The sequence below is a fragment of the Triticum aestivum genome, chromosome 7A (genome assembly GCF_018294505.1).
Source record: "Triticum aestivum cultivar Chinese Spring chromosome 7A, IWGSC CS RefSeq v2.1, whole genome shotgun sequence".
Lineage (NCBI taxonomy): Eukaryota > Viridiplantae > Streptophyta > Magnoliopsida > Poales > Poaceae > Triticum > Triticum aestivum.
The window spans coordinates 729,487,409-729,514,112 of record NC_057812.1 but is presented as its reverse complement, the minus strand read 5'-3'; the positions used below and the strand labels follow the sequence as shown (position 1 = coordinate 729,514,112).

At 43.3% G+C, this 26,704-nt stretch overlaps 2 protein-coding genes across 2 annotated transcripts; both read left to right on the top strand.

Annotated features, from left to right (window-relative positions):
* Nucleotides 1-657: 657 nt before the first annotated feature.
* Nucleotides 658-21,276, top strand: LOC542863 (1,4-alpha-glucan-branching enzyme, chloroplastic/amyloplastic). The gene is made up of 21 exons (XM_044569497.1): nucleotides 658-781; nucleotides 876-953; nucleotides 1,751-1,958; nucleotides 2,064-2,133; nucleotides 2,438-2,704; nucleotides 2,811-3,720; nucleotides 4,109-4,225; nucleotides 4,406-4,468; nucleotides 5,120-5,221; nucleotides 16,279-16,486; nucleotides 16,575-16,644; nucleotides 17,016-17,285; nucleotides 17,386-18,292; nucleotides 18,612-18,728; nucleotides 18,883-18,945; nucleotides 19,357-19,464; nucleotides 19,933-20,034; nucleotides 20,218-20,285; nucleotides 20,379-20,460; nucleotides 20,580-20,696; nucleotides 20,786-21,276. The coding sequence occupies exons 1-21, from the start codon at nucleotides 707-709 to the stop codon at nucleotides 21,005-21,007; spliced, it is 4,224 nt and encodes a 1,407-aa protein (XP_044425432.1). The 5' UTR covers nucleotides 658-706; the 3' UTR covers nucleotides 21,008-21,276.
* Nucleotides 21,277-21,402: 126 nt separating this feature from the next.
* LOC123149768 (NAC domain-containing protein 22) lies at nucleotides 21,403-25,984 on the top strand. The gene is made up of 2 exons (XM_044569498.1): nucleotides 21,403-22,245; nucleotides 22,366-25,984. The coding sequence occupies exon 2, from the start codon at nucleotides 24,525-24,527 to the stop codon at nucleotides 25,416-25,418; it is 894 nt and encodes a 297-aa protein (XP_044425433.1). The 5' UTR covers nucleotides 21,403-22,245; nucleotides 22,366-24,524; the 3' UTR covers nucleotides 25,419-25,984.
* The last annotated feature ends 720 nt before the right edge of the window (nucleotides 25,985-26,704 follow it).

The window sequence follows — 26,704 nt, the reverse complement described above, 5'->3', positions numbered from 1 at the left end:
CGCTAAACCCGACGGGCGTCCCCGACGGCAGGGCGTCCTCGTCTCTTCACAAGGTGGGATTGATGTGGGCTGGTGCTGCCAATGCAACACATGTGTAGGGGCGCGACGGTGTGCCAGGGCGGTGATGACGCAAGGGGGTGACGGCGGCTACGGCATTCTTCCGCTCTTCTATCGTGGAGGGCCCCATGGATTCAACGAGTGGCGCCAACGCGTTTTGGCATGGGTGAGAAGTTTGGCACATGATGTTGGGGTACCCGGTCAACTCTCAGGCGGACTCCGCGGTGGCGATGGTGGCTACACTTCTTGGTCATGTGGACCACAAGGGGTTTGGCGGCAGATGGCCCTGGCTTGCTTTTTATATTATATACTATATAATAGTGGGACAAAAGTCTAGTTTCTTTCTCTCGCTAACTGACACGAAACCTGTACTTATTTTTGTGCTGTTCTAGACAAGTGAGGGCCCAAGCTTGCCCAGAAACGGCACGGGCTCTCCCCGACCGTCCACTGGCACTCCGGCCCCGTCGTCCTCGTGCCTCCAGCTCGTTGCTTCCACTCCACTCTTCTGCCGGAAGCGGCCAAGCAGAGAGAAAAGCTCCTCCTCCGGCCGTTATAAGGCACGCCGGGTCACGAGCTCCATGGAAAATGGGACTTTCGTCCGCCACCGAGGCTGACAGCTCCACCGCCCTCGGTTGCGCCGTTGACGACGATGATGTGCCTCAGCTCCTCTCTCCTGCCGCGCCCGTCTCCCGCTGCTGACCGGCCGCCTCCCGGGATCATCGCGGTGAGCCGAGATTTGTTATGTTTTACTAATTGTTTCTGCGTTCTCCGGCGTGGCCCCGGCGAGGTCCTGATGCGGTGGGTCTCCTCTCGAGCAGGGTGGCGGCGGCGGTGGCAAGCGACTGAGCGTGGTGCCGTCCGTCCCGTTTCTGCTCCACTGGTCGTGGCCACGGAAGGTAGACATCATTTCTTTCCCTGTGTCGCTGTGTTATCGCTGTGCAGGACACCGTTTTGGGTCCGGGTTCAGCGACTGGATGAAGACTCCCTTAAATTTCTTTACATATCTGCGGTTCATATTTTATCCCTGCAGTATTTCAAGTTTTCTGCCGTATTACTTGTAATGATTGTGCCCAAATATGCATATATACGTGTACCGTGTCAATACATAGGCACATGATCATGTGCAATACCATAAAATGTTGCTCTGTGCCATAGTCCACCCGTGCTTACACTCCGGATCACACATTCTCTGACATTTTTTTCGGAGATATATGTGTCGCTTTTATTGTTAAGTGATGATTGATGTGACTACTTAACTCTAACTACTCTTTGTTTTTTTTGCAGGTGAAGCACTCTATGTATTTAAACATAGTATCCAATGTTGTCCCCGTTTCTTTTCGTGTGTTTGGATTTTTGTTAGTGTGTCTCGATGTGTCATCATAAATATGACTTAAAAATTGCAAAGATCAAATCTTCATGAATAAAAGAACAAATATTGTGACCTGTGTTGAGAAACAAGTTTAGCATTCAAAATCTTTTTTTTAGAAAAAAACAATTGCATGGAAATTGACATCAACACATACACCAAACATGAACATGTCAAAAAGAACATAGTTTTATCAGTTTTCTATGTTTCCTCTATTGTTAATCCTGGAAGTCCTATACTAGACACACATGATCATTTGTTGTATATACATTGCTTGTTTAGTCAAATATGCACTCGCTCTAATTAACTGTACTTCATTTATGGAAGGCCAAGAGCAAGTCTTCTGTTTCTGTGACTGCACGAGGAAACAAAATCGCGGCAACAACTGGATATGGTTCTGACCACCTTCCCATGTACGATCTGGAACCAAAGTTGGCTGAATTCAAAGACCACTTCAACTATACGATGAAAAGGTACCTTGAACAGAAACTTCTGATTGAGAAACATGAGGGAGGCCTAGAGGAATTCTCTAAAGGTGAGCTTTGTTCATGCATTCAAAATGCTCACATCACGAAATGACTTGTTTATACCAGTACAAACATTATCTACTTTTGTGTTTCTGGCCTTCGATGTGTTGTAGGCTATTTGAAGTTTGGGATCAACACAGAGCATGATGCATCCGTGTATAGGGAATGGGCTCCTGCAGCAGAGTAAGTTCAACACATAGCACATTGGCAACTATTATTATTCAATGGTACTGGGTTAAGTATGCAATACCGATGAAGTTGTCTAAGAACTATTTTCCATATTTGTTGCTAGTGAGATGGCTTGCCTTGTCTGGTACTAGCTAGTAATTAAAGAATAGACAAATGTTCCAAGTTTCTCACTCACGTCATAATCCACTCTTTCGTGGCCATAGTTGGCTGTCACTCATTTCGTTTATGCAAATACTTACTTTCACTATCTTTAGTAAATCCGTGCATTTACTTGCAACTGTTTACTTTATGGGTGTAGAGAAGCACAACTTGTTGGTGACTTCAACAACTGGAATGGTTCTGGGCACAAGATGACAAAGGATAATTTTGGCGTTTGGTCAATCAGGATTTCCAATGTCAATGGGAAACCTGCCATCCCTCACAATTCCAAGGTTAAATTTCGATGTAGGCACGATGGAGTATGGGTTGAACGGATTCCAGCATGGATTCGTTATGCAACTGTTACTGCCTCTAAATCTGGAGCTCCATACGATGGTGTTCACTGGGATCCACCAACTACCGAAAGGTCTACTTTTAGTAGCTTGAGAGCAAGGATTCTAAATAATGCCCAATTAAAATAAAATACAAAAAAATAATGCAGTGTTATGATAGTTTTACTGTTCATTTTGCAGGTATGTATTCAACCATCCTCGACCTCCAAAGCCTGATGTTCCACGTATCTATGAGGCTCATGTGGGGGTGAGTGGTCGAAAGCTTGAAGTAGGCACATACAGGGAATTTGCAGACAACGTGTTACCGCGCTTAAGGGCAACTAACTACAACACAGTTCAGTTGATGGGAATCATGGAACATTCTGACGCTGCTTCTTTTGGGTATTACGTGACGAATTTCTTCGCAGTTAGCAGCAGATCAGGCACACCAGAGGACCTCAAATATCTTATTGACAAGGCACATAGTCTTGGATTGTGTGTTCTAATGGATGTTGTCCACAGCCATGCGAGCAATAATGTGATAGACGGTCTCAATGGCTATGATGTTGGACAAAGTGCACACGAATCCTATTTCTACACAGGAGACAAGGGCTATAATGAGATGTGGAATGGCCGCATGTTCAACTATGCCAATTGGGAGGTCCTAAGATTCCTTCTTTCCAATTTGAGATATTGGATGGACGAATTCATGTTTGATGGCTTCCGATTTGTTGGGGTTACATCGATGCTATATAATCACAATGGTATCAATATGTCATTCACTGGAAATTACAAAGAGTATTTTGGTTTGGATACCAATGTAGATGCAGTTGTTTATATGATGCTCGTGAACCATTTAATGCACAAACTCTACCCAGAAGCAATTGTTGTGGCAGTAGATGTTTCAGGCATGCCAGTTCTTTGTTGGCCAGTTGATGAAGGTGGATTAGGGTTTGACTATCGCCAGGCTATGACTATTCCCGATAGATGGATTGACTGCTTGGAGAACAAAGGTGATCAACAATGGTCAATGAGTAGTGTAATATCACAAACATTGACTAACAAGCGATATCCGGAAAAGTTCATTGCATATGCTGAGAGGCAAAATCATGTATGTTTCTCCCCTTTTTTGTTGTGCATGAGTGTGTTCTCTTTGAGGGCTGAGGGCGGGGTGGTCGTTCTAATGGCGGGTACTTTCTTTGCATGGTTGGCAAATTTATTAAATAAATAATTGGGGATTTGGGGGGGGGGGTGGCACTTTTAGTTACTTTACAAGTTCCATATAACTGGGGGGTGGGGTAACCTTCTTATTAAAAAAATAGCACAGGCAATCACATTTCCATGTGCACAACTAGTTAAAGGACCACTAACCAGCTATTACGGACCATGTAAGCATGTCCAAAGATTCCCCTTTGTGTACAGCCGATTTCGTGTTTGTTTATTCAAACAACAGTTTCAAAAAAAACAGCTGAGCAGTTTTTTTTCACATAAACTTTCAGCCTACTATTGGCGTCAAGACTATGGCCTTTCTCTTAATGGAATGGGAAATGTATTCCGGCATGTCGGACATGGATCATGATTCGCCTACAATTGATCGTGGCATTGCACTTCAAAAGGTCCGATTTTTCTTAAGTATTCTTGAAATTAATTGTTCTATCTAGTTCTAAGCGACCTGCAAAAAAATCTAGTTCTAAGTATTGTATTCTTTCTACCTTTACTTAGTGCTCTGGCTAGCCCTTGAAGATAACGTGTCCTAGTCCCTTTAGGTATATACTTATTGTGTTACAATATTTCAGATGATTCACTTCATCACGATGGCCTTTGGAGGTGATAGCTACTTAAAATATATGGCTAATGAGGTAATATCTAGTGATGTGTAAAACTTGTTTTCGATTTATCTGTTTCATGATTCCTTTTACAAAATTGCTTTGTGGGTACTAACATTTTCCGCAAATGATGCAAACAAAATAGAGATATTTTCAAGTCCTTATTATCCTCAGTTAGAAAGTCGTCATTCTGATGGTAATGTTTCACAAATAAGGAAAGCTTCTTGCTAAAAATTAGCAGTATATATCAAATTGGCGCTATCCATGACATTTATATTTCAGTTTGGCCACCTATAATGGACTGAGTTGGGCTCAAATGTCCCTCCTAACACAGAGAATCGATTGCTCAACGCAGAAAATCAGTTGGGCTCAAATGTCCTGTCGAAATTACCAAGACAGTGATACAAATCTTCTCTCTTTTTTTGACGGTGGAACAATGGTCAAATCTTGGATGTGTTAACCTACTATTTTTCTTGATTCTTACACATTACTAATCTGTAGTATTTTTGATACTTAAATAGGCATTGCATTTCCAAAATTTATTTGAAGGCTGCTTATTTTGTTGACATGGAGTTATTTTTCTCTATGCATGATAAATAATCTACCCTTTCACTAAAACTTTCATATTATGGTTAGCAATACAACATTTTATTTGATTTTCACCTAATATATAAATTTGAACAGTACATTAATGCATTTGATCAAGCAACGAACACACTCGACGAGAAATGTTCCTTCCTATCATCATCAAAGCAGACTGCCAGCGACATGAATGAGGAAGAAAAGGTATTTAACTATACAATCTTCAGTGAAGGGACTCGTTTGAATCATTTGTTTCACTCTTATACTCTTTAAAATAGAACCTCTAACTTGCTTGTGCATTTAATGTGACTAAGAAAGGTGAAACCGTATCCATTTCATATGAATACTTGTTGTGTCAAAATGGCCTATGCATTTAATCCAAGTTTCACGGTTATTATATTTGAACATGGAGATTTGGTATCCATCTTCGGTTTCATCATAGTAAAACTTATGCAGGGCAATTCAAGACAATGATTATGCACTGCGCATTGATCTTTTTCTCCTTTTTTGTTAAAGTTTTACTCTCTTTCCTTTTGTGTTTCCCACTTTTCGGGTTTTGGGCCATCGTACCTCTGGATTACTAGGATATGTTTTTAACATGTCAATTCTTAATCTCCGATGATCTGGTTCCTTTGCACCTAGATGTGTAGTTCTTGTGCATAGAACTCGTGTGATAATATCTGCTTATGTCAAAGGGACATATCTTTATGCCATTATATGGTCTTGCACGGTCTACTGACATTGATAAATAAACAACACATACAGTTCCGCCTTTACACTAGCCTCTCTCTCAGGAAGTGTTCAAACCTAATCGTTTTCACAAAGTCATTATCCATATATATTGCTGCAACTAGTCTTGTCGACTGTCCTGCGCTACGCGTAGTCTGGATGACCTTGGCGCCGGTTCTAGCAAGGCGCCATTGCCCTCCTCAACAGCAGCCCTACCTCCTCAGGAGGCAGAGCGCACCTACCTTGCCTCCTTCCTTTATTTGGATTGTCTTTATGTAGCTAAAATAACAAAGCCATGCTATAAAAGAATCAGTAGATGTTTAAACGATGAGGTACCATTTTTGTTGCTTGTTTGTGCCATGAGAATGCATCCACACTTTGCAAGCTGTAAAGTGGCATGGCATGGGCAATCTTCTGCCCGTTTTGTTTCATCTCCAGTTGTTTAGAAGCTTTAGACGGAAGACGACACGAGCAGCTAGTTCTTTCTCTCCACCATCACGAGTCACCAAAAGCTCTGAACAGATGGCAACCACTTTGCACTACAAACAGCATCACCCACATGAACAAAAAAACAGTTGTAGGAAAAAGTACACTTTAGTGTTCTTTTTTGCTGCACAAGCTAGTGGATCCCAATAAACAACTCTTAAGTGACAAATTGTTAGATACGCACGGGCTCTCCTGGACCGTCAATGTGGCACAACACCCCCATCCCGATCATCTCTCCTCTTGTGAGTTTTCTCTCGAATAAATCCCCTCTTTTACCCTGGGACATCAGTCGGCTATGGTGTTGTGTTGCAAATAACCAAGCCACCAACATTTTAGCCTTTTCTGTTCTTGAGTGCAATCACATGTAGTAGATGACTGCATTTTTTGGTGTTTTTTAGTTTCTTCGTATTATGCCGGAATGCACGAGCATGAAATTTTAGCAGCCAAGCTCCAGTAAGCTCTTTAATTTTAGAAATATTCAAAAAAAATTATAAGTTAAAAGATCCAAAGTATTTGTACTAGAATGCACTGCAAGCCACCTGCTAGATATTATGATTTTTTTTCGAAAGCCGCCTGCACAAACACGACAAATATGGTGATGCAAAATAGCAAGCAATGAAGATGATATTTAAATTTAAAATTTTGGGTCACCATGCTTTGTTTCTTCCTCTAAGCTCGGTGATAATGCTTCTCCCGTTCCGCTAAATTTTGCTCATCCATCCATAGTGTTCTCATATCTACATGATAGTTATTAATTATGACACATGTACATATTTATTTTTTGTGTTTCTTTTCAAAATAAAGAAAGCACTTGAGCTCCACTGCCAAAACAATTGTCTAGAGAACCCACACAACAACATTATCTCTCGACGATGTTTTCATCAGGCCGTCATTTTATTTGGTTGTCTTATTCCCAAATAAAAAAGGAAACAATCACTAATGTTTTCATATTCTTCATTTTTCTTCTTCTCCTTCGACTTGTTTTCTTGCTATCTTTCGCAAGGCTCAGGTTGGCCAACTTGCAGACTAGTATATCGTGTCCTATTCATCGTAACTTCTCTCTACCAGTTGTTGGTTGCCTTAAATTAACTACTACAAGAAAGGTCCATGATTAGGCTGGTCTAGATGTGATGTATGCCTGTAGAAAAATAAAACACCCATCACGATAAAATCATAAAATGGCAGGGTGAATCGAAAGCTTGGAAGTAAGTTATGCTCATCGGAGTCCTTGGTATCTAGATGTTCAATCTCATTGTGGTGCATGTACTTCACATATATTGAGTTGCAAATGTTTGTCTCTGTTTACAAGTATGACTCCCTAGTAAATGTTTAGTACTTCCTTAACTAGTAAACATTATACAATAAACAAATAAAGTGCTCCAAACATGTGAGATATAGTAAACATGCAAGATCAGTAAACACGTGGTGCAATAAGCACATGATATAGTCGAGACACGTGATGCAATTGAGATGATACATTTGACACATGCAGACTTGGGTGACTGCATCTTTGTCATTCTCAAATGCAACTTTTTCCTTGTCAAGACTGATTTGTGCTTCTTAACTACATATTTGTCATAGTCAATTGCACCAATATCAATGCCATCATTTCTTCATTTTACGAGATAATGTGCACTCCTATAACATATTTTAATGCTATATTTCCAATAGATTTCAAAATATTTTTTCTCCTGATTAGTTTTTGACGGTCTAACTTGTCAATTTCCTAAAGAAGATAAATTAAATATATACTATGATCTACTTGATTTCAGAAGAAAAAAAATGATCGAGATGATTGTTTTAGGTTAATCTAATAGTTATGAAACCCTTGAGGTCAGTGGTGGACCTAGGAGTTCAACATTGGGTGTTCAAAATATTTTTTGCTCCCTAATAGAGAATCCAATTGGTTAATTGTAATAGAAATATGAAATATAAATTGTCATGTAGATTGTTCTTCACAAATGTCAATGATGAGAGAATCTTTTCTCAACACTCGCTATTGCTACTGGTAATATTAGGACCATTTTGAACAGCTTGACCAATGTAAACACCTCATCTCTACGTATATCCGTAATAAGTGACACTTTAGCTGGCTGGATGACTTTTTCTTTTGAGGCAAAGCTGGCTTCTGGCTACGTGAGCCTCATGTGTGCATGCATGGACAGTAAAGTAGCTGATTTGCTGCCTTTTGCGGGCTAGTGGGCTGCTACTAAACTGGGTTTATTAGGCCTTTAGGCTGATATTTCTGTCATATATGTATGTACACCTATATATGTTATTTTTTTTGCAAAGAATAGGGTGTATATATGTACACCCATGCTCCATGATAGATCTGCCCCTGCTTGAGGTCAGCAAGATCAGAACCTTAGCGGAACTAGGTTGGGATATAAGAAATTAGAGAATAAATCGAGACTTACAAATGGTTGATGTTTATTTTGTATACATAATCTTTATGGTTTAATGTGCTTCTCCAAATAAGATAACAGTTAAATCCTCAAGTTCTATTAAAATCAAATATAAAAAATCACAATATGAAAATTTTCCCGCAAAAAGACATAATTGCGGCATAACTATCATCCATTTGCTTAGGGGTTGACTCTACTCAAGTATCATACTTCTTCAAAACCAAAAGATTATTCAAAAGCTACTAAATTCATGAATTTTGAATTATTTACCCTTTAGAACGGAAATTACATTGAGAGAATATATCATTCACAATGGGCTCTTGCCTATTTATAATATTTTTCTTTACTTCGTTATAAGTCACCACCATTATATCTATGCTAGCTTTTTAACCAATACATTTTTCATATAATTGGAACAATCATTGAACTATATATATAACAAAGGTTACCACATAATAGCATTAAGAATGTTTTAAGCTCGGAATTTTATGGATATAAAACTCAAATTCTATAATTATAAATATATAAATATTAATGTAGAACTCTATTTTATTATGAAATTGTGCTATTTTTTTAAAATTTTATGCTAGGTCATTCCGTGAACTTGAATCCGACCTATTAATAAAATAAACCATGAAAGAATGGCAAATTCACATATGAAATAGCTTGTGTCACATAGATTTAGTACAATAGGTTGTATGTGTGTCTGCGTGTGTGTGCACCTTTGGTAATGTCTATAAATATCTTGTTAGATGTTTCTACAGTACACAGGTCTAACTAGTAATACAATACATGCTAATAGAACAAAATCCTAGTTTCAGATGTATGAGTTGTCCACAACGGGTATGTCTTTAGATTCCGGCATGTAGCCTTTCTTACTTGGCATTGTTTGTGTGTTCATTTGAATGGATAATTCTTGTATTTTTACATGGTTTAATTTCCATATGGCGAGTGTAACATGTCTTTTGTGAAAGTAAACTCAAAACACCACTTGACCACTAACCAATAGAAACTAACCTAACTTACCATTATTCATGTATTTGACAAGATGTTTCGAAAACTCATCGAATGTAATAGCTACATTGCTTGGTAGGGGCAATGTAACCATGTACAATTGATTAGGCCTCATATATAGGTGAGAGGTCTCTAGGTGAATACCCTTGTTGCCCTAACATGTGAGCGTCCATACTCAAATGAGCTACCAAACCAGTGAATTGCATGAATAAATAGAGATAATTTGCACATGTTGTTTGGTTCTATATTATTATTCGCTAAAAAAGGAAATATGATTCTTCAAGATAAAGATAATACTTAAGGATACAATTCGACTAAAGTCACCTATCCCAAATGAACGGCCTGATTCCAAAATAAAATCACAAGATTTGTTGTCATCATGGCGACAACAAATTATTAGGGGTAGATCCTATGGTAGTACTCATGATGTAAATTTATCGAGAGGAAGAGAATGTACGCGAAATTATGTGAAGGATATCATATACCAGACAGAGTTGACACATCGACAATTGTTAAATACGCCCGGTCATGCCTTCTTTGAGTATAAAGTACTCCTATGTTAGAAGAGCCGAAAGGAGAAGCTGATGGGGAACGTAGCAGAAATTCAAAATTTTCCTACGTGTCACCAAGATCTATCTATGGAGAAACCAGCAACGAGGGGAAGGAGAGTGCATCTACATACCCTTGTAGATCGCTAAGCGGAAGCGTTCAAGAGAACGGGGTTGAAGGAGTCGTACTCGTCGTGATCCAAATCACCGGAGATCCTAGTGCCGAACGGACGGCACCTCCGCATTCAACACACGTACAGCCCGGTGACGTCTCCCATGCCTTGATCCAGCAAGGAGAGAGGGAGAGGTTGAGGAAGACTCCATCCAGCAGCAGCACAACGGCGTGGTGGTGGTGGAGGAGCATGGTGATCCAGCAGGGCTTCGCCAAGCACCGCGAGATATGAGGAGAAAGAGAGGGAGGGATGCACCAACAAGGAGAGATCAAATCGCGTTATGGGCAGCCCCTAGGCCTCACTATTTATAGGAGGAGGGGAGGAGGGTGCGCCCCCTCTAGGGTTCCCACCCCTGGGGGGGGGGGGCAGCCCTAGATGGGAAAGGGGGGGCGGCCAAGAGGGGGAGAGGGGGGGCGCCCCCTAGGGTGGCCCTTAGGCCCATCTGAGCCTAGGGTTTCCCCCTTCTCCTCCTAGCTGCGCCCTGGGCCTTGTGGGAGGCGCACCAACCCACTCAGGGGCTGGTCCCTTACCACTCTTGGCCCATGCAAGCCTCCGGGGCTGGTGGCCCCACTTGGTGGACCTCTGGGACCCTCCCGGTGGTCCCGGTACGTTACTGAAAAAACCCGAAACTTTTACGGTGACCAAAACAGGACTTCTCATATATAAATCTTTACCTCCGGACCATTCCGGAACTCCTCTTGACGTCCGGGATCTCATCCGGGACTCCGAACAACATTCGGTAACCACATACAAACTTCCTTTATAACCCTAGCGTCATCGAACGTTAAGTGTGTAGACCCTACGGGTTCGGGAACCATGCAGACATGACCGAGACATTCTCCGGTCAATAACCAACAGCAGGATCTGGATACCCATGTTGGTTCCCACATGTTCCACGATGATCTCATCGGATGAACCACGATGTCGAGGATTCGATCAATCCCGTATACAATTCCATTTGTCTATCGGTATTGTACTTGCCCGAGATTCGATCGTCGGTATCCCGATACCTTGTTCAATCTCGTTACCGGCAAGTCTCTTTTACTCGTTCCGTAACACATCATCCCGTGATCAACTCCTTGATCACATTGTGCACATTATGATGATGTCCTACCGAGTGGGCCCAGAGATACCTCTCCGTCACACGGAGTGACAAATCCCAGTCTCGATTCGTGCCAACCCAACAGACACTTTCGGAGATACCTGTAGTGTACCTTTATAGCCACCCAGTTACGTTGTGATGTTTGGCACACCCAAAGTATTCCTACGGTATCCGGGAGTTGCACAATCTCATGGTCTAAGGAAATGATACTTGACATTAGAAAAGCTTTAGCATACGAACTACACGATCTTTGTGCTAGGCTTAGGATTGGGTCTTGTCCATCACATCATTCTCCTAATGATGTGATCCCGTTATCAATGACATCCAATGTCCATGGTCAGGAAACCGTAACCATCAATTGATCAACGAGCTAGTCAACTAGAGGCTTACTAGGGACATGGTGTTGTCTATGTATCCACACATGTATCTGAGTTTCCTATCAATACAATTCTAGCATGGATAATAAACGATTATCATGAACAAGGAAATATAATAATAACTAATTTATTATTGCCTCTAGGGCATATTTCCAACAGAAGCGCCTTAGCTAGCAAGTAGGTATGATTAAGGAAATGCCTCCTTGAGACTTCCCTTCTCCTGAAGAGTGAAGTGATTCAACTAATGGCTAGACCCACTTAACAAATGTTGCTTCGAACCTTCGCTTCCCATGTCCTCAGCACCTACCCTTCTAGGTCTCTCAAATTCGAGTCCTTTCTCTAAGCTTTTCATTGGATTCCCTGGATGTCTATTTTCTTGCATTTTATTCAAGTGAGAGTGAATGCTTAAATACCAATTTGTGGTGGTGGTGGGGGGGGGGCATAAAGGTTGTTGGTATTCAACATAGTACATGTTAGAGTGGGGAGGAGAGGGAGGGTGGTGCATGATACATGGTGGACTAGCCCAAATATTTACCCCTCCCCACCACCTAACAAGTTTATTTCTATTAGTTCTTCATCCTATGATTTTTTTCCTCTTACCTGATTTCTTCTTGGACTTATTAACCATGATTCGTTGCTTGGACTTTAGTTTACTTGACTTGACTTTGACAATTTGCCTCATATATGCCATATAGGACTATGTGGGGCTGATAGGAAGATATATTCTCACAACATTAACTTAAAAATGATTTTTTTACTGCAATCGTAAAGAATTACTTCCATTTAAGCTAAAAGTTAATCAAACATAGATTTACAAACAAAAGATGTCATCATGCATGACCATGCACTCTCTCATGTTTATTCTATAAACCATGTATCTCTGTGTTGCAAAATATTGTGTCTATCCTTCTTGTCTTTTGTAATGACTCGGGGAAGGTAATTCCACACAAGGTTAAGCTAAGGCTAGTAAGAGCAACTCTAGAAAAGTTGCTATATCGGCCCAATCGCCATAATGCACACATGGCACTTTTGGCCCGAAATGGCACTTTAGCAGAGTCGGCATATGCTCCACAAATAAGCTTTTATATAGCCTCCCAATATGGAGGCTATGGATGCCTCGTTTGGCGCTCACTCCATATCCAACCACAAGCGCATAAGGGAAGTCTTAGCTTCTTCCTCCTTGCGCCGCTGACGGGATATTACACAGAGCGCCACATGTACATGCTCTACAACGATCAGATAATCACCAGAGAGTGGGGCGACACGACGGCTAAGCACCCTCCCATTAGTGGTGCACCCACTCCCCTCAGAATCATGAGGAAGTAGTTCAGATGGCCGTCACATGGCATCACCCCCGACTACAAAAGCTCGATGGCATCATTGAAACCCTAGCTGTCGTCTCCTCCTTCCTCATTGTCTCCTCCTAGTCATGTCCTCCCCTCTTCGCCACAATGCCATCACATCCAATTGTAGTGCACCGGCGGTGCGCCCTCCCCCCAATGGCAGTAGGCGATCCCTCCTCCCACAATGGCGTGTGTGGCGCTTCCTTCTCTCGTGGCTGACTTATCGGCTCCCATGGCGGCGTGCAACGTTGATATGGTGCCTCAGGCGCCATCATACCCGTCAACAAGGTCGTCCCCATCGACACTGCTGGCCTATCTCCCCACTAGTCGGAGGTCGACGACCCGATCGACGTCCTGATGCGGCTCTCCACCCTCGAAGAGCGCAACCAGGAGCGCATCAGTCGGGAGTTCTGCCCTGCAACCATCGATGAGAAGGAGTCGCGGGAGCTTGCCTCCACCTCTTCCTCAACAATCTCTCGGAGGAGGGGGGCTAGAGGACGTCGGAGGCAATAGTACAACAAATAGTAGAACATAGGAATGTCGAATAGCGACATCCCAAAAATGTCACTCAACGACATTTGAAGTCGCAAAAAATGTAATACAACAGCTTTTGGCCAGTAATATAAGGTTATCATGTTTGATGATGGTTTGAGCTGGTTTGGTTCAACTAAATGTACCTTAAACTTAACATACAAATTTGAAGCAAATGAAAAAAGGAACAAATAAAACTACAAATATGGAGGCGCATATAGAGACTACGTGGTTGTGCACAATCGCCACAGCTATGGTGACCGGAAATATGATGACTCTACTAGAGTTGCTCTAAGGCCGCTTTTTGCGTCTTCCACTTGTCGTGCAGGGTTGTCCCATGTAGTTTTTTTTAACATAGTACATATGCAAGCACTCATATACACACGCATACACTCACATCTATGAATGCACATACGCACACCGTATCCCTGTGAGCACTAAAGGCGAGCACGGGGACTTGAACCCTGGTGAGCTAGGGAGACCACAGTCCTTCTAACCATCCAACCATTGGTTGATTCGCGGGAGCGATGGTAGTTGGACTATTGGTTTTCTCTCTCTCTCTCTCTCTCTCTCTCTTGGTTGTTCCAGATTTATATATCCTTTTTTCATTCCCCCTTTTTTTTCTTGTTTTCTTCGAATTTCATCCTTTCCTAGTACTAATATGGAAATGCACACACAAACATAGAAAGTGTAAACACTAACGTGAGAAGTATGTTTACACGGTAAAATAATTTAATCGAAACATACCAATATGGGATATAGTTCTGAATATATAGATACGACCAATGCAACCACTTCAAATTTTGAACGCCCGATCTTATTTTTTTTGAGGAAGGTATATGATAAAACTCCGATCTAGCCCAACCACATGCTATAATCTTGTACCATATGAAACCACGTCTGCTATTTTGGCGGTTGCCTCAAAACAAAAGTAATGTTATCCGGTTTCCAACTCAAAGAAAGAGAGTCAGGTAGCGTGAAGCTCCGAGGCTGAGATGGGGACGAGCATGGCGCCCCTAGAGAGACCTCGCCGTAGACGGGGACATTGCGGTTGACACGAGAGAAGTGAGGGGGTTGCGAGATGCGTGAGACAACACGTTAGCAAAGTAGGGAGAGGGTAGAAGAACTAAGGGAGAAAGAAGAGCAGTAGCCGGCGAAACATTGTACACCATTTTTTTTCCAGCGACCTAGCGAATAGGCAGGCCCTACAAAATCTCGTTTGGTTTTCCCACGCCGACAAGCTCCAACCAGCCATACCATACCATAGGCGTCTCACATGTCCTTCTAGTCTTCGCAAAAAGTAATTATTTTTGCCGGACAATGCAAGGAGTGATATTTTTATATAGTTTTCCTTCCTTTTTTTTGCGAATACTATAGTTTTCCTTCTTTAGAAAAAGCAGTCCTTCCATAGTTTCTTTTGTGAAAGCAATGCCTTTTTAGCGATTGGGATGTTCCTTTTTAGAGCAAAAAAAAACATCTTACACTTTTTGGCAAAACCGACGACGAAGGCTGGAAAAAAGAAGTGACGAAGGCTGAAAGTGGCGAGACACGTGAGGGCCCATGGCTTCCGTCCGGCCCAGCGGCGCACGACCCCGGCCCGCCCGGGCCCACAGATCCGCTTCTCCCTCGCCCCCGTTTCCCCCTCCCTCCCTCTCGTTGCTTCCACTCCACTGTTCTCCTCCCCTGTCCAAAGCGGCCACGGACCGGAAAAAATCACGGCTTTCCGTTGCGTCTCCGGCGCCACACTCCTCCTCCTCCTCCCTCCGGCCGCTATAAAGCGCGCCGGGCCACGGGCCCCGCGGACAATGGGATCCCCGTCCGCCGCCATCGACGAAGATGCTCTGCCTCACCGCCTCCTCCTCGCCCTCGCCCTCGCCCTCTCTCCCGCCGCGCCCCTCCCGTCCCGCTGCTGACCGGCCCGGACCGGGGATCTCGGTGAGTCACTCGGGATCTTCATTTCTTTTCTTTTCTTTCGTTTCCGGCCTCCGTTCTGCCAGCCGGAGGTTCCCTGATGCGATGCCGCGCGCGCGCAGGGCGGCGGCAATGTGCGGCTGAGCGCGGTGCCCGCGCCGTCTTCGCTTCGCTGGTCGTGGCCGCGGAAGGTGAGCCCTCTCCCCTGTCTACCCAGATTTGCGACCCTGATCCCCTGTTGTCGCCGGGCAAACTGAATCTGATCCACGCTGGTTATTGGAAATACTGTAGTATATATACTACTAATAAACCTGAGGCTGGGATTCGTCCACCTGACGCCGTCCACTGAGGAACAAGTGGATGCGATTTCGATTGAATTTCTCTGCCTTTACGCGATCCGTACGCACAATATCCCCTCCTGCGGTATCTCAACCGTATTACTTTCTGCACAACCCAAATGCGTATAATCTTTGCTGAATCTATCAACCAATAATCTGTGATGAATATATCAACCAAATTAGTTGCTGCATTGTGACAAATATATTTAATTGATATAGGCAAATGTTCATGTGCTGTATCTCCATTACTTCTTTAGTTGTTGTAAATCTGCCGCTCGCTCTAACTGTCGTTCATTTTTGGAAGGCCAAGAGCAAGTTCTCTGTTCCCGTGTCTGCGCCAAGAGACTACACCATGGCAACAGCTGAAGATGGCTTCGGCGACCTTCCGATATACGATCTGGATCCCAAGTTCGCCGGCTTCAAGGACCACTTCAGTTACAGGATGAAAAAGTATCTTGAACAGAAACATTCGATCGAGAAATACGAGGGGGGCCTTGAAGAGTTCTCTAAAGGTCAGCTTTCGTTCATGCGTTCGAAACAATACTACTCGTTTCGTGGCGTCCGCAGCACAAAAGGGCATAATGTAACTCTGTTTTGTAGGCTACTTGAAGTTTGGGATCAACACAGAAAATGACGCAACTGTGTACCGGGAATGGGCCCCTGCAGCAAAGTAAGTTCTAATGATGTCACACAGCTGATTGTAATGGTCATTGGTTAACCTATGAAGTGCTGATGAAACTGTCTTAAGAGTTTGAGTATTTTCCATTTTTTTTTCCAGTGAAGATGTCTTGTCTTTTCTGGTTGTGGCTAGTAAAGAGTAGATAGCTGTTTCAAGTTTTCATTCACGGCATGACCTCTGCTGTTAAGTTAAGCATGACAGGTAGATCATGATGTGCTAGAAAGAAAATATGAAATATGTTTTCCCTTTTCTGATTGTGGTCATAGTTTGTTGGTATTCATTTCTTTTATGGCAATACTTGCTTCTAACTATCTTTAGCTGATTCAGGCATTTACTTGCAAGTCTTTGCTTTATGGATGTAGGGATGCACAACTTATTGGTGACTTCAACAACTGGAATGGCTCTGGGCACAGGATGACAAAGGATAATTTTGGTGTTTGGTCAATCAGGATTTCCCATGTCAATGGGAAACCTGCCATCCCCCATAATTCCAAGGTTAAATTTCGATTTCACCGTGGAGATGGACTATGGGTCGATCGGGTTCCTGCATGGATTCGTTATGCAACTTTTGATGCCTCTAAATTTGGAGCTCCATATGACGGTGTTCACTGGGATCCACCAACTGGTGAAAGGTCTACTTTTACTGGCTTGAGAGCAAGAAATCTAAGTAAAATCCACACAATTAACTTAAATTAATGTGGAGACATGATACTTTCATTGCTCGTTTTGCAGGTATGTGTTTAAGCATCCTCGGCCTCGAAAGCCTGACGCTCCACGTATTTACGAGGCTCATGTGGGGATGAGTGGTGAAAAGCCTGAAGTAAGCACATACAGAGAATTTGCAGACAATGTGTTACCGCGCATAAAGGCAAACAACTACAACACAGTTCAGCTGATGGCAATCATGGAACATTCATATTATGCTTCTTTTGGATACCATGTGACGAATTTCTTCGCAGTTAGCAGCAGATCAGGAACACCAGAGGACCTCAAATATCTTGTTGACAAGGCACATAGCTTAGGGTTGCGTGTTCTGATGGATGTTGTCCATAGCCATGCGAGCAGTAATATGACAGATGGTCTAAATGGCTATGATGTTGGACAAAACACACAGGAGTCCTATTTCCATACAGGAGAAAGGGGTTATCATAAACTGTGGGATAGTCGCCTGTTCAACTATGCCAATTGGGAGGTCTTACGGTATCTTCTTTCTAATCTGAGATATTGGATGGACGAATTCATGTTTGACGGCTTCCGATTTGATGGAGTAACATCCATGCTATATAATCACCATGGTATCAATATGTCATTCGCTGGAAATTACAAGGAATATTTTGGTTTGGATACCGATGTAGATGCAGTTGTTTACATGATGCTTGCGAACCATTTAATGCACAAAATCTTGCCAGAAGCAACTGTTGTTGCAGAAGATGTTTCAGGCATGCCAGTGCTTTGTCGGTCAGTTGATGAAGGTGGAGTAGGGTTTGACTATCGCCTTGCTATGGCTATTCCTGATAGATGGATTGACTACTTGAAGAACAAAGATGACCTTGAATGGTCAATGAGTGCAATAGCACATACTCTGACCAACAGGAGATATACGGAAAAGTGCATTGCATATGCTGAGAGCCACGATCAGGTATGTTTTCCCTCCTTTGTCGCTGTGCATGAGTATGTGTTCTTTTTTTATGGGGCTCTGGACTAAGAACATACAGTTCAAAGGTGAGACACTTTCTTTGCCTGGTAGACAAATTTGAGAATAAACACTTCGCTTGGTGACTTTTAGTTACTTCACAAGTTCGAATTAGGTTAGTTATATTCTGATAACTAGTGATAGTACCCACTAACCAGCTATTATGAACTATGTAAGAATGTCCGAAGATCTGCAGTTATATATTGTTGACTTTGTGTTCGTCTATTGAAACAACTAAGCAGTTATTTTTCACGCAAATTTTCAGTCTATTGTTGGCGACAAGACTATGGCATTTCTCTTGATGGACAAGGAAATGTATACTGGCATGTCAGACTTGCAGCCTGCTTCACCTACAATTGATCGTGGAATTGCACTTCAAAAGGTTTGATTCGTTTTAAGTATTCCTGAATTTGATGTTCTAGTTCCAGGCGAGTATTGTAATGTTGGTTGTTACTCAGAGTTCTGCTTAGCCTTTGAAGACAATGTATTCCAGTCCCTTTTGGTACATTGGGCTTATTTTGTTACAAATATTTCAGATGATTCACTTCATCACCATGGCCCTTGGAGGTGATGGCTACTTGAATTTTATGGGTAATGAGGTAATATCTGGTTATCTGTCAAAACTTATTTCTGATCAATATGTTTCAGGATTCCTTAAAAAAATCCTTTGGGCAGGGCGAAAAGTTTAAACGTCTGTTTTCTAAGATAGCCAAGTACTCCCCAGCTATTTCCATGTTATCACATATGATTTAGCTGTGCCGGTAGTTAATCTTTATTCTAATCATTGTTGTTTTTTAGCGTGGCAGTCTATTGTTGGATCCTCTTATTCCAGTTACATATATGCCGACATCACACACTTATGAATATTCCCTGTTTAAAAGATTTTATTTTATACCAATGTTTCTCCGTAAATGATGCAAACATGATAGAGATGTTGGCATGTCTTTCTTAACCTACTCATGTTTTATATCTGTTTTCTAACTCGTACTGATGGTGCAATTTCCTTTTAGTTTGGCCACCCAGAATGGATTGACTTTCCAAGAGAAGGCAACAACTGGAGTTATGATAAATGCAGACGCCAGTGGAGCCTCTCAGACATTGATCACCTACGATACAAGGTAATGCCTATGTACATTCTTACAGTTTCTGGTCTGGTAGCTCTCTTGGGATCTTGACCTCACTTAGTTCCTTCATCTCTGACTGTAGCTTATTTACACTGTGTTCCAACTTCTGTGTTGGGATAAATTCTCCCTTCTAACATTTCATATTAAGCCTTTCAAACTAAACTAAATTGCTGATCTACTAGTTGTTGGTCAGTACGATGACCAAATCTTGCCTGTGTTAACCTACTAATTTTATTGATTCTTACACATTATTGATATGCAGTACATACATTATCCATATAGAAATTGACGTTGCATTTTCCCAAATTTTATTTGAAGGCTGTGTTCTTTTGTTAACAGGAAGTTATTTTTCTCTGCATATGATAAATAATAATAGCCTTTCACGAATTTTCTCATATTTTATCCAGCTTTTCTGCATTCAAGCATTTTGTATTTCTCGCCTAACATATATAATTTGAGCAGTACATGAACGCATTTGATCAAGCAATGAATGCGCTCGACGACAAGTTTTCCTTCCTATCGTCATCAAAGCAGATTGTCAGCGACATGAATGAGGAAAAGAAGGTAGTTAACTATACAATGTTTAGTCAGGGCAGTTGTTGCATCATTTGATTCACTCCTACTCTTAAGAATAGCAACTCTGACTTGTGCGTTTTATGTTACCAAACAAGTTGAAACCGTATCTTTTTGATATGAACAATTGTTGTCTCAAAATGGCCTATGGACTCAATCCAACTTCCTTTCCAGATTATTGTATTTGAACGTGGAGATCTGGTCTTCGTCTTCAATTTTCATCCCAGTAAAACTTATGATGGGTAACTGATCTCTTGTGCAAGCTTTGCCTTTCAATATTTCTTCTGCTTATAATGTATAATGTGCTTAATCGTTTCCACTTTAAAAATACGCAGTTACAAAGTCGGATGTGATTTGCCTGGGAAGTACAAGGTAGCTCTGGACTCCGATGCTCTGATGTTTGGTGGACATGGAAGAGTAAGCAATGTTAATATTGTTCAAGATCTGTTTTGCACACCTATATTCTTCTATAGAAGGGGCCATCAAGGTTGCATCAGATAATCTTATTTGCAGTGTTGATCTGTGCTGCATCGCAGGTGGCCCATGACAACGATCACTTCACGTCACCTGAAGGAGTACCAGGAGTACCTGAAACAAACTTCAACAACCGCCCTAATTCATTCAAAGTCCTGTCTCCACCCCGCACTTGTGTGGTAATGCTAATTACTGAGAGGGTTTAGTAATAAATAATTAACAGCAACAAAAAACCGCAGCACAACCTCACAAAATGCTCTCTTGCCAGGCTTACTATCGCGTCGAGGAAAAAGCGGAAAAGCCTAAGGATGAAGGAGCTGCTTCTTGGGGCAAAGCTGCTCCTGGGTACATCGATGTTGAAGCCACTCGTGTCAAAGACGCAGCAGATGGTGAGGCGACTTCTGGTTCCAAAAAGGCGTCTACAGGAGGTGACTCCAGCAAGAAGGGAATTAACTTTGTCTTCGGGTCACCTGACAAAGATAACAAATAAGCACCATATCAACGCTTGATCAGAACCGTGTACCGACGTCCTTGTAATATTCCTGCTATTGCTAGTAGTAGCAATACTGTCAAACTGTGCAGACTTGAGATTCTGGCTTGGACTTTGCTGAGGTTACCTACTATATAGAAAGGTAAATAAGAGGTGATGGTGCGGGTCGAGTCCGGCTATATGTGCCAAATATGCGCCATCCCGAGTCCTCTGTCATAAAGGAAGTTTCGGGCTTTCAGCCCAGAATAAAAACAGTTGTCTGTTTGCAATTTCTTTTTGCCTTACATAGTTACATGATAATTGATGCATATTGCTATAAGCCTGGATTGTATCTTCTTTTGCTAATAACTGCAGGGCCAAGAAAGCCTAGATTGTACATATCTTTTTGTGCTAATAACTGCAGTGCTGGGGAAGCTTCAGTCCTTGTTTCCTTTCCTGAGACAAGGCGTCATGGTGGCACACAAAGGTAAGCCATCTTATCATGTCCCAAAATTCTCCGGTTGAAAGAAACCCATCACTAACTTGTTCCAGGTGTTGGATCCTCCACAACCAAAAGGCGACCATTGTCGTCATCATCGCTCACGGCACTGACCATCGAGGCCACGGTGGGCATGAGAAGTGCGCATCGCCCAAGACTTGGACCGTTTCAAAGTACCGCAAGCTGCCATGGCCATCTTCTTCCTCTGCTCCTTTTGCGCCCGTGGTGCCAGGTGAGTGGCTGCACTGCGTTTTTGGCATGAACAGAGGCGACACAGGCATGGACTTGACCGGCCGAGATGAGATCGACAGCGGCCTGGGCCGGATGGCAGGAGAAACGGTCTAGATTCTACGCGACGTGGATTGGATGGACGGATGGGTGCTTGCTGGTGTGCATGCTGCTGCATGGCGTCCCTTTCTTGATTTTCAGCAGCAGGCAGTCCAGTCTCCAGTCTATGGCTGTGGGTTGTGACAGTGAAACACACACACTAGTCCCTACATGTTTTATTCTGCAGCACAAAATATAATGTGCATTTCAGCAGCCTAATCGCTTCACTTTTTGTAGGAGAGAATTTCTTTTCGAGCCGTTTTCTGGGAGGGTTCCAAGGTTGCTTCCTGCGAAGAGGCACAAGACGACGTTGAAGTCGAAGGCAACTTCCTTTACCCTTTTTTCCTCTATATGGTGTCAACCAACATGGAGCACTACATTTGGCCAGGGATAGTTGCCCAAAGCCAAATGCAAATGCGATGCACCTAAAAAGGTGGAACCACTTTCATCAAAACCATTATTATTACGGTATAATTTATGTTATTTTATTTTGTTTTAGTATTAGTCTTTGTGTAATGATTTTCCACCTTGAATTTCCTGCTCGTCAACACAGGGGAAAAAGAGGAGGAAAGAAGTTCAAGGCTTTGGAACAATTCGACACGGTTTTCTGCGTTCAGCGACACCGACGGCCGGAGGGACGGACGGAAAAGGATATTTGGGGATATGTGGTGCGGTGTGTCACCCCCTTTTGGAATTTGCTGTGGAAAGTCACGGCCGCTCGCCGCTGGTGGACATGCACGCACCAACGACCTGCTGAAAATCTTGGTGAGCTTTTTTGTGCCTACTCCAGCACTCCATTGCTGAGGCTGTGAACCATGACGATCTATTTAGTGCTAGATACCTCCGCATCTAGACAAATCTAAGACAAGTAATTCGAAACGGAGGGAGTACCTTTTTACCGTTTCAAAATGCGTCAGTGTCAGTGGAGCTTACCTACGACCGAGGCAATGCTTCACCTTCACTGCTCACTTTGCCTGCTGGACCAATCATCTGGATTTGAACGCATGGATGGATCTCTGCTTATTTATCTTTGCTTAGCCGCATCCTTTTCATAAAGGAAGTATGGCTGCGAAAGGATTGACCTACGGTCAAGAGTGGCTTCTCAGAATATACTACTCCTATATAAGTATTTTGCAAGTGGCCCCTCATGCCTCTTGAGAGCGACGTTAGCCCAATCGGGTTAGCTGCGCTAAATCTTCTAATTATCCAATCACACACTCACCTGATTTTTATTTGGAATGGTGACTCTACGAAGGGTGTGTCTAGGGCACATCTAGATGAGCTATAGTTATTGCACATCTAAATGAGTGAATCAAGTATAAAAGAGAAAAAAAAAGAGAAAAAAATATATTCACACGAATCTCAATATAAGATCAATGACATATGACTTAGATGTGCTTTAGCAAAACTGTCTATTATTTAATTATTACAAACATAGCAGGCAAATTTAAGTATTCTGCAACGCTTGATTGATTTCTAGATTCTTCCACGACCTTGAGCTGTCAAGGCGGCTCCTGCAAAACCCTGTTAAATGATGCTGCTCCGTACACATACCTATTTTCCATAATTAATCACAAACTTATGATGGTTGCTGTCAGGGGGGCTGCGAAACTTGTTTCATTATTACAGTATAAAAATAAGTCACAAACACACAGAAACACAGGTTGTCTAGCCGGAGGAAAATAGACAAAAAGAACTGGTTAAAAGAACAGGACTACCCCCTTCTTTTTTGGCATAATGCCATAATCCACCTGAAAGGCTAGCATAGAGGGCATCAACAGGGGAGCACTACGCAAAACACAACCTATACCTTCTACTTAGTTTCCTTTCTATTTATCCTTTTAATCATCACCATTAAGCAAACTGAGATGCCTAGGTTCCTTTTGGTGGAATGTGCATACCTGGGTTTAGGTCCTGGACTTGACACGAGTGGTCGCATTTTCCTAAATTTATTCCAGGCTTTTTGATGACATTTGTGGCGGGCCTGCTAGCTCAGTCTCTAGGTGCTCACATGAGAGAGTGTACATGCGTGTGTTTATTGGGTGACTGTGCGTGCGTGTATGTGGATTTATACGTTTGTGGTGTGTTTCTCAAAATGAAAATCCTCACCATCAAGGGTGAATGTGAATAAAATAAGAATATTGGAGGATTACATTCTTTAGATCTATTTCTATACATAGACCTTGTTTGATTTGTACTAGGATAAAAAAAAATTCAATTCCTATGATCTACTTTGCATGGAATGAAAATTGACATTGAGCCCAATCTTTGCTATATTTCTATGACAACTTGCCATGCATTAGCCTTTTTGTGGTCAGTTTTTCTTATGAAGCTAAAATGTTGCGCAATGTTCGAAAATAAAAATACCGCAAATTTCTGATTCAAAGTCAAAATTTACTCTGCTGATTACTCTCTAGTGGTTGACCAATCATGATTCTCCCACTAACTTGGATTGGCCAAGGGGAAACTTCATGATGTAGTACAACTTAGTGGATTTTAACAGGGAACCACTACACACGAACATAACTTCCTACCAATTTCCTTTCTTAATTAATCCCTTTTGTAAAGCCTTATACATCATCAACTTGAGCTTCGCCGCCGGACTATATATGCGGCAAGCATCCTCTGCTCTCCCAACACATTCATCCAACAACCAACACCACCGCTTACCAGTCTGGAATCTACTCAAGCTAGCTAGCTGATCTGATCGAGATGGAGCGGCGAGGAGCAGCGGCGGCGCCGTCGCTGGAGCTGCCGGGGTTCCGCTTCCACCCCACGGAGGAGGAGCTGCTGGAGTTCTACCTCAAGCACCACGTCACCCGAAACAACAAGCAGCAGCAGCTCAGGGCGCCGTTCGACATCATCCCCACGGTGCACCTGTACCGGCACGACCCCTGGGACCTCCCGGGCCTGGCCGCCATCGCCAGCGAGCGCGAGTGGTACTTCTTCGTGCCCCGCGACGGCGCCCGGAAGCACGCGTCCGGCGTTGCCGGGGGCGGGCGCCCGAGCCGCACCACGGAGCGCGGGTTCTGGAAGGCCACGGGGTCCGACCGCGCCGTGCGCTGCGCCGCCGATCCCAAGCGCCTCGTCGGGCTCAAGAAGACGCTCGTCTACTACCAGGGCCGCGCGCCCCGGGGCACCAAGACAGACTGGGTCATGAACGAGTACCGCCTGCCCGACCTCGCCGGAGCCGGCGCCGGCGAGCAGCAGGACGTGGTGCTCTGCAAGGTGTACCGCAAGGCCGTGTCGCTCAAGGAGCTGGAGCAGCGGGTCGCCATGGAGGAGCTCGCGCGCACGCGCTCCTCCCCGCCCACCACCACGGCCTCCCACTGCAGCGCCGGCTCGCCCGACGTCTCCTCCGCGTCGGAGGTCGCCAACGAGGCCGTCAACGCCGTCGTGCAGCACCATGGCCACCACGGGGTGAAGAAGGAGGAGGCCGTGGCGGTGGCGAGGCCGCCGGCGATGCGGCTGCCGCAGCTGGAGACGGCCAAGGGCGGCGCTGGGCTGGAGTGGATGCAGGACCCGTTCCTGACGCAGCTGAGGAGCCCCTGGATGGAGGGCCTCTGCTTGTCTCCCTACTACGCCAGCAGCGTCCTCAACTTCTAGCTACAACCAAAAATTATTACTCGTACTACTAATCACTAGTCCATTAATCCATGGAGCCATCTCAAAATTCAGAGGTAAAATACATGAGCCAGCAGATTATGTAGCGGTCACTGAATCTGGCAACAGAAATGGAGTCTACTGGTTGGCATATGAAACTCAATAGTATATGACACAACTAGACAAAAGGAATGGTGAAATTTTACCATGTATAGCACAGATAGAGGAGCCAAATTTTCACTACTCTATTAATTACTACGTAGTTCAATGGAGTTTGTCCAGAATTCATAGATTCGATGGATGCACGATCGGTGCAAGGTGTGTTTACATATCCGATCAAGTACATGACTACACACCAAATTCACACCAAATTCACACCAAATTCATAGATTCGATGGATGCATAATGGATTGGGCATTCACACCAAATTCCATAACCCGAGCTTTTTCTGACGGGGTTTATTGGTGGGCGCATGAAACTCACTGTGATATGTGAGTCGGAGAAAGAGGAAATTGATGAGTTAGAAAAACATGTAACTCGTTTTATTTTCAATACAACGGGTTGATCAGTATTTATGTTTGGCCCTCTTTGGTTTTGTACTTTTTAACGGTAAATGGTTATCTTTTTTGAAAAATGAAATGATGATCTTGAGCTGCCTCCCTTTTCAATACAACGAGGGATGGCTGTCTCTAGTTGCCTAAGAGCATCTCCAACAGCCGCGCTTCGCGCCGCGCGCTAAAAATTAGTTTGCCGTGCGCCGTTCGTCTGGTTTTGCGTGGCCACCAGTGCTGGCTCCAACAGCCGCGCTAAAATGCAGGGCGCACGCGTCGCTTCAGCAACTTGCAAAAAATGTAGCGCGCGCGACTCGCCGGGGCATTGCATATATGGCATTTGAACACAAAATAAATTTGAAACATTCAAAATGCAATGAACATGACATATAAAATTTCACACAAACAAGTTGATGAATAAAAGTTCATACCACGAGTTTAAAATCATGCCCACAAGTTCATCCAACCAAGTTTAAAATGCAAACCAAGTTCAACACACAAATGAAAGACACATCAATCCTCGTTCTCATCTTCGTCCTCATCTTCGGAAGACGATTCTTCTGCCTCCGAAGATGAATCTTTCTCTCTCTCCTCATCGCGCACCGCATCACGTGAAGCTCCGACGGTGTTGACAAGATCTTCAACGGTATCTTCATGGGAATGTGTGTGAGGAGGCACATCAAAAGACATTCCGCCCATGACGGCCGGAGGTGCACCCATGCCTCCCATGAGAGAAGC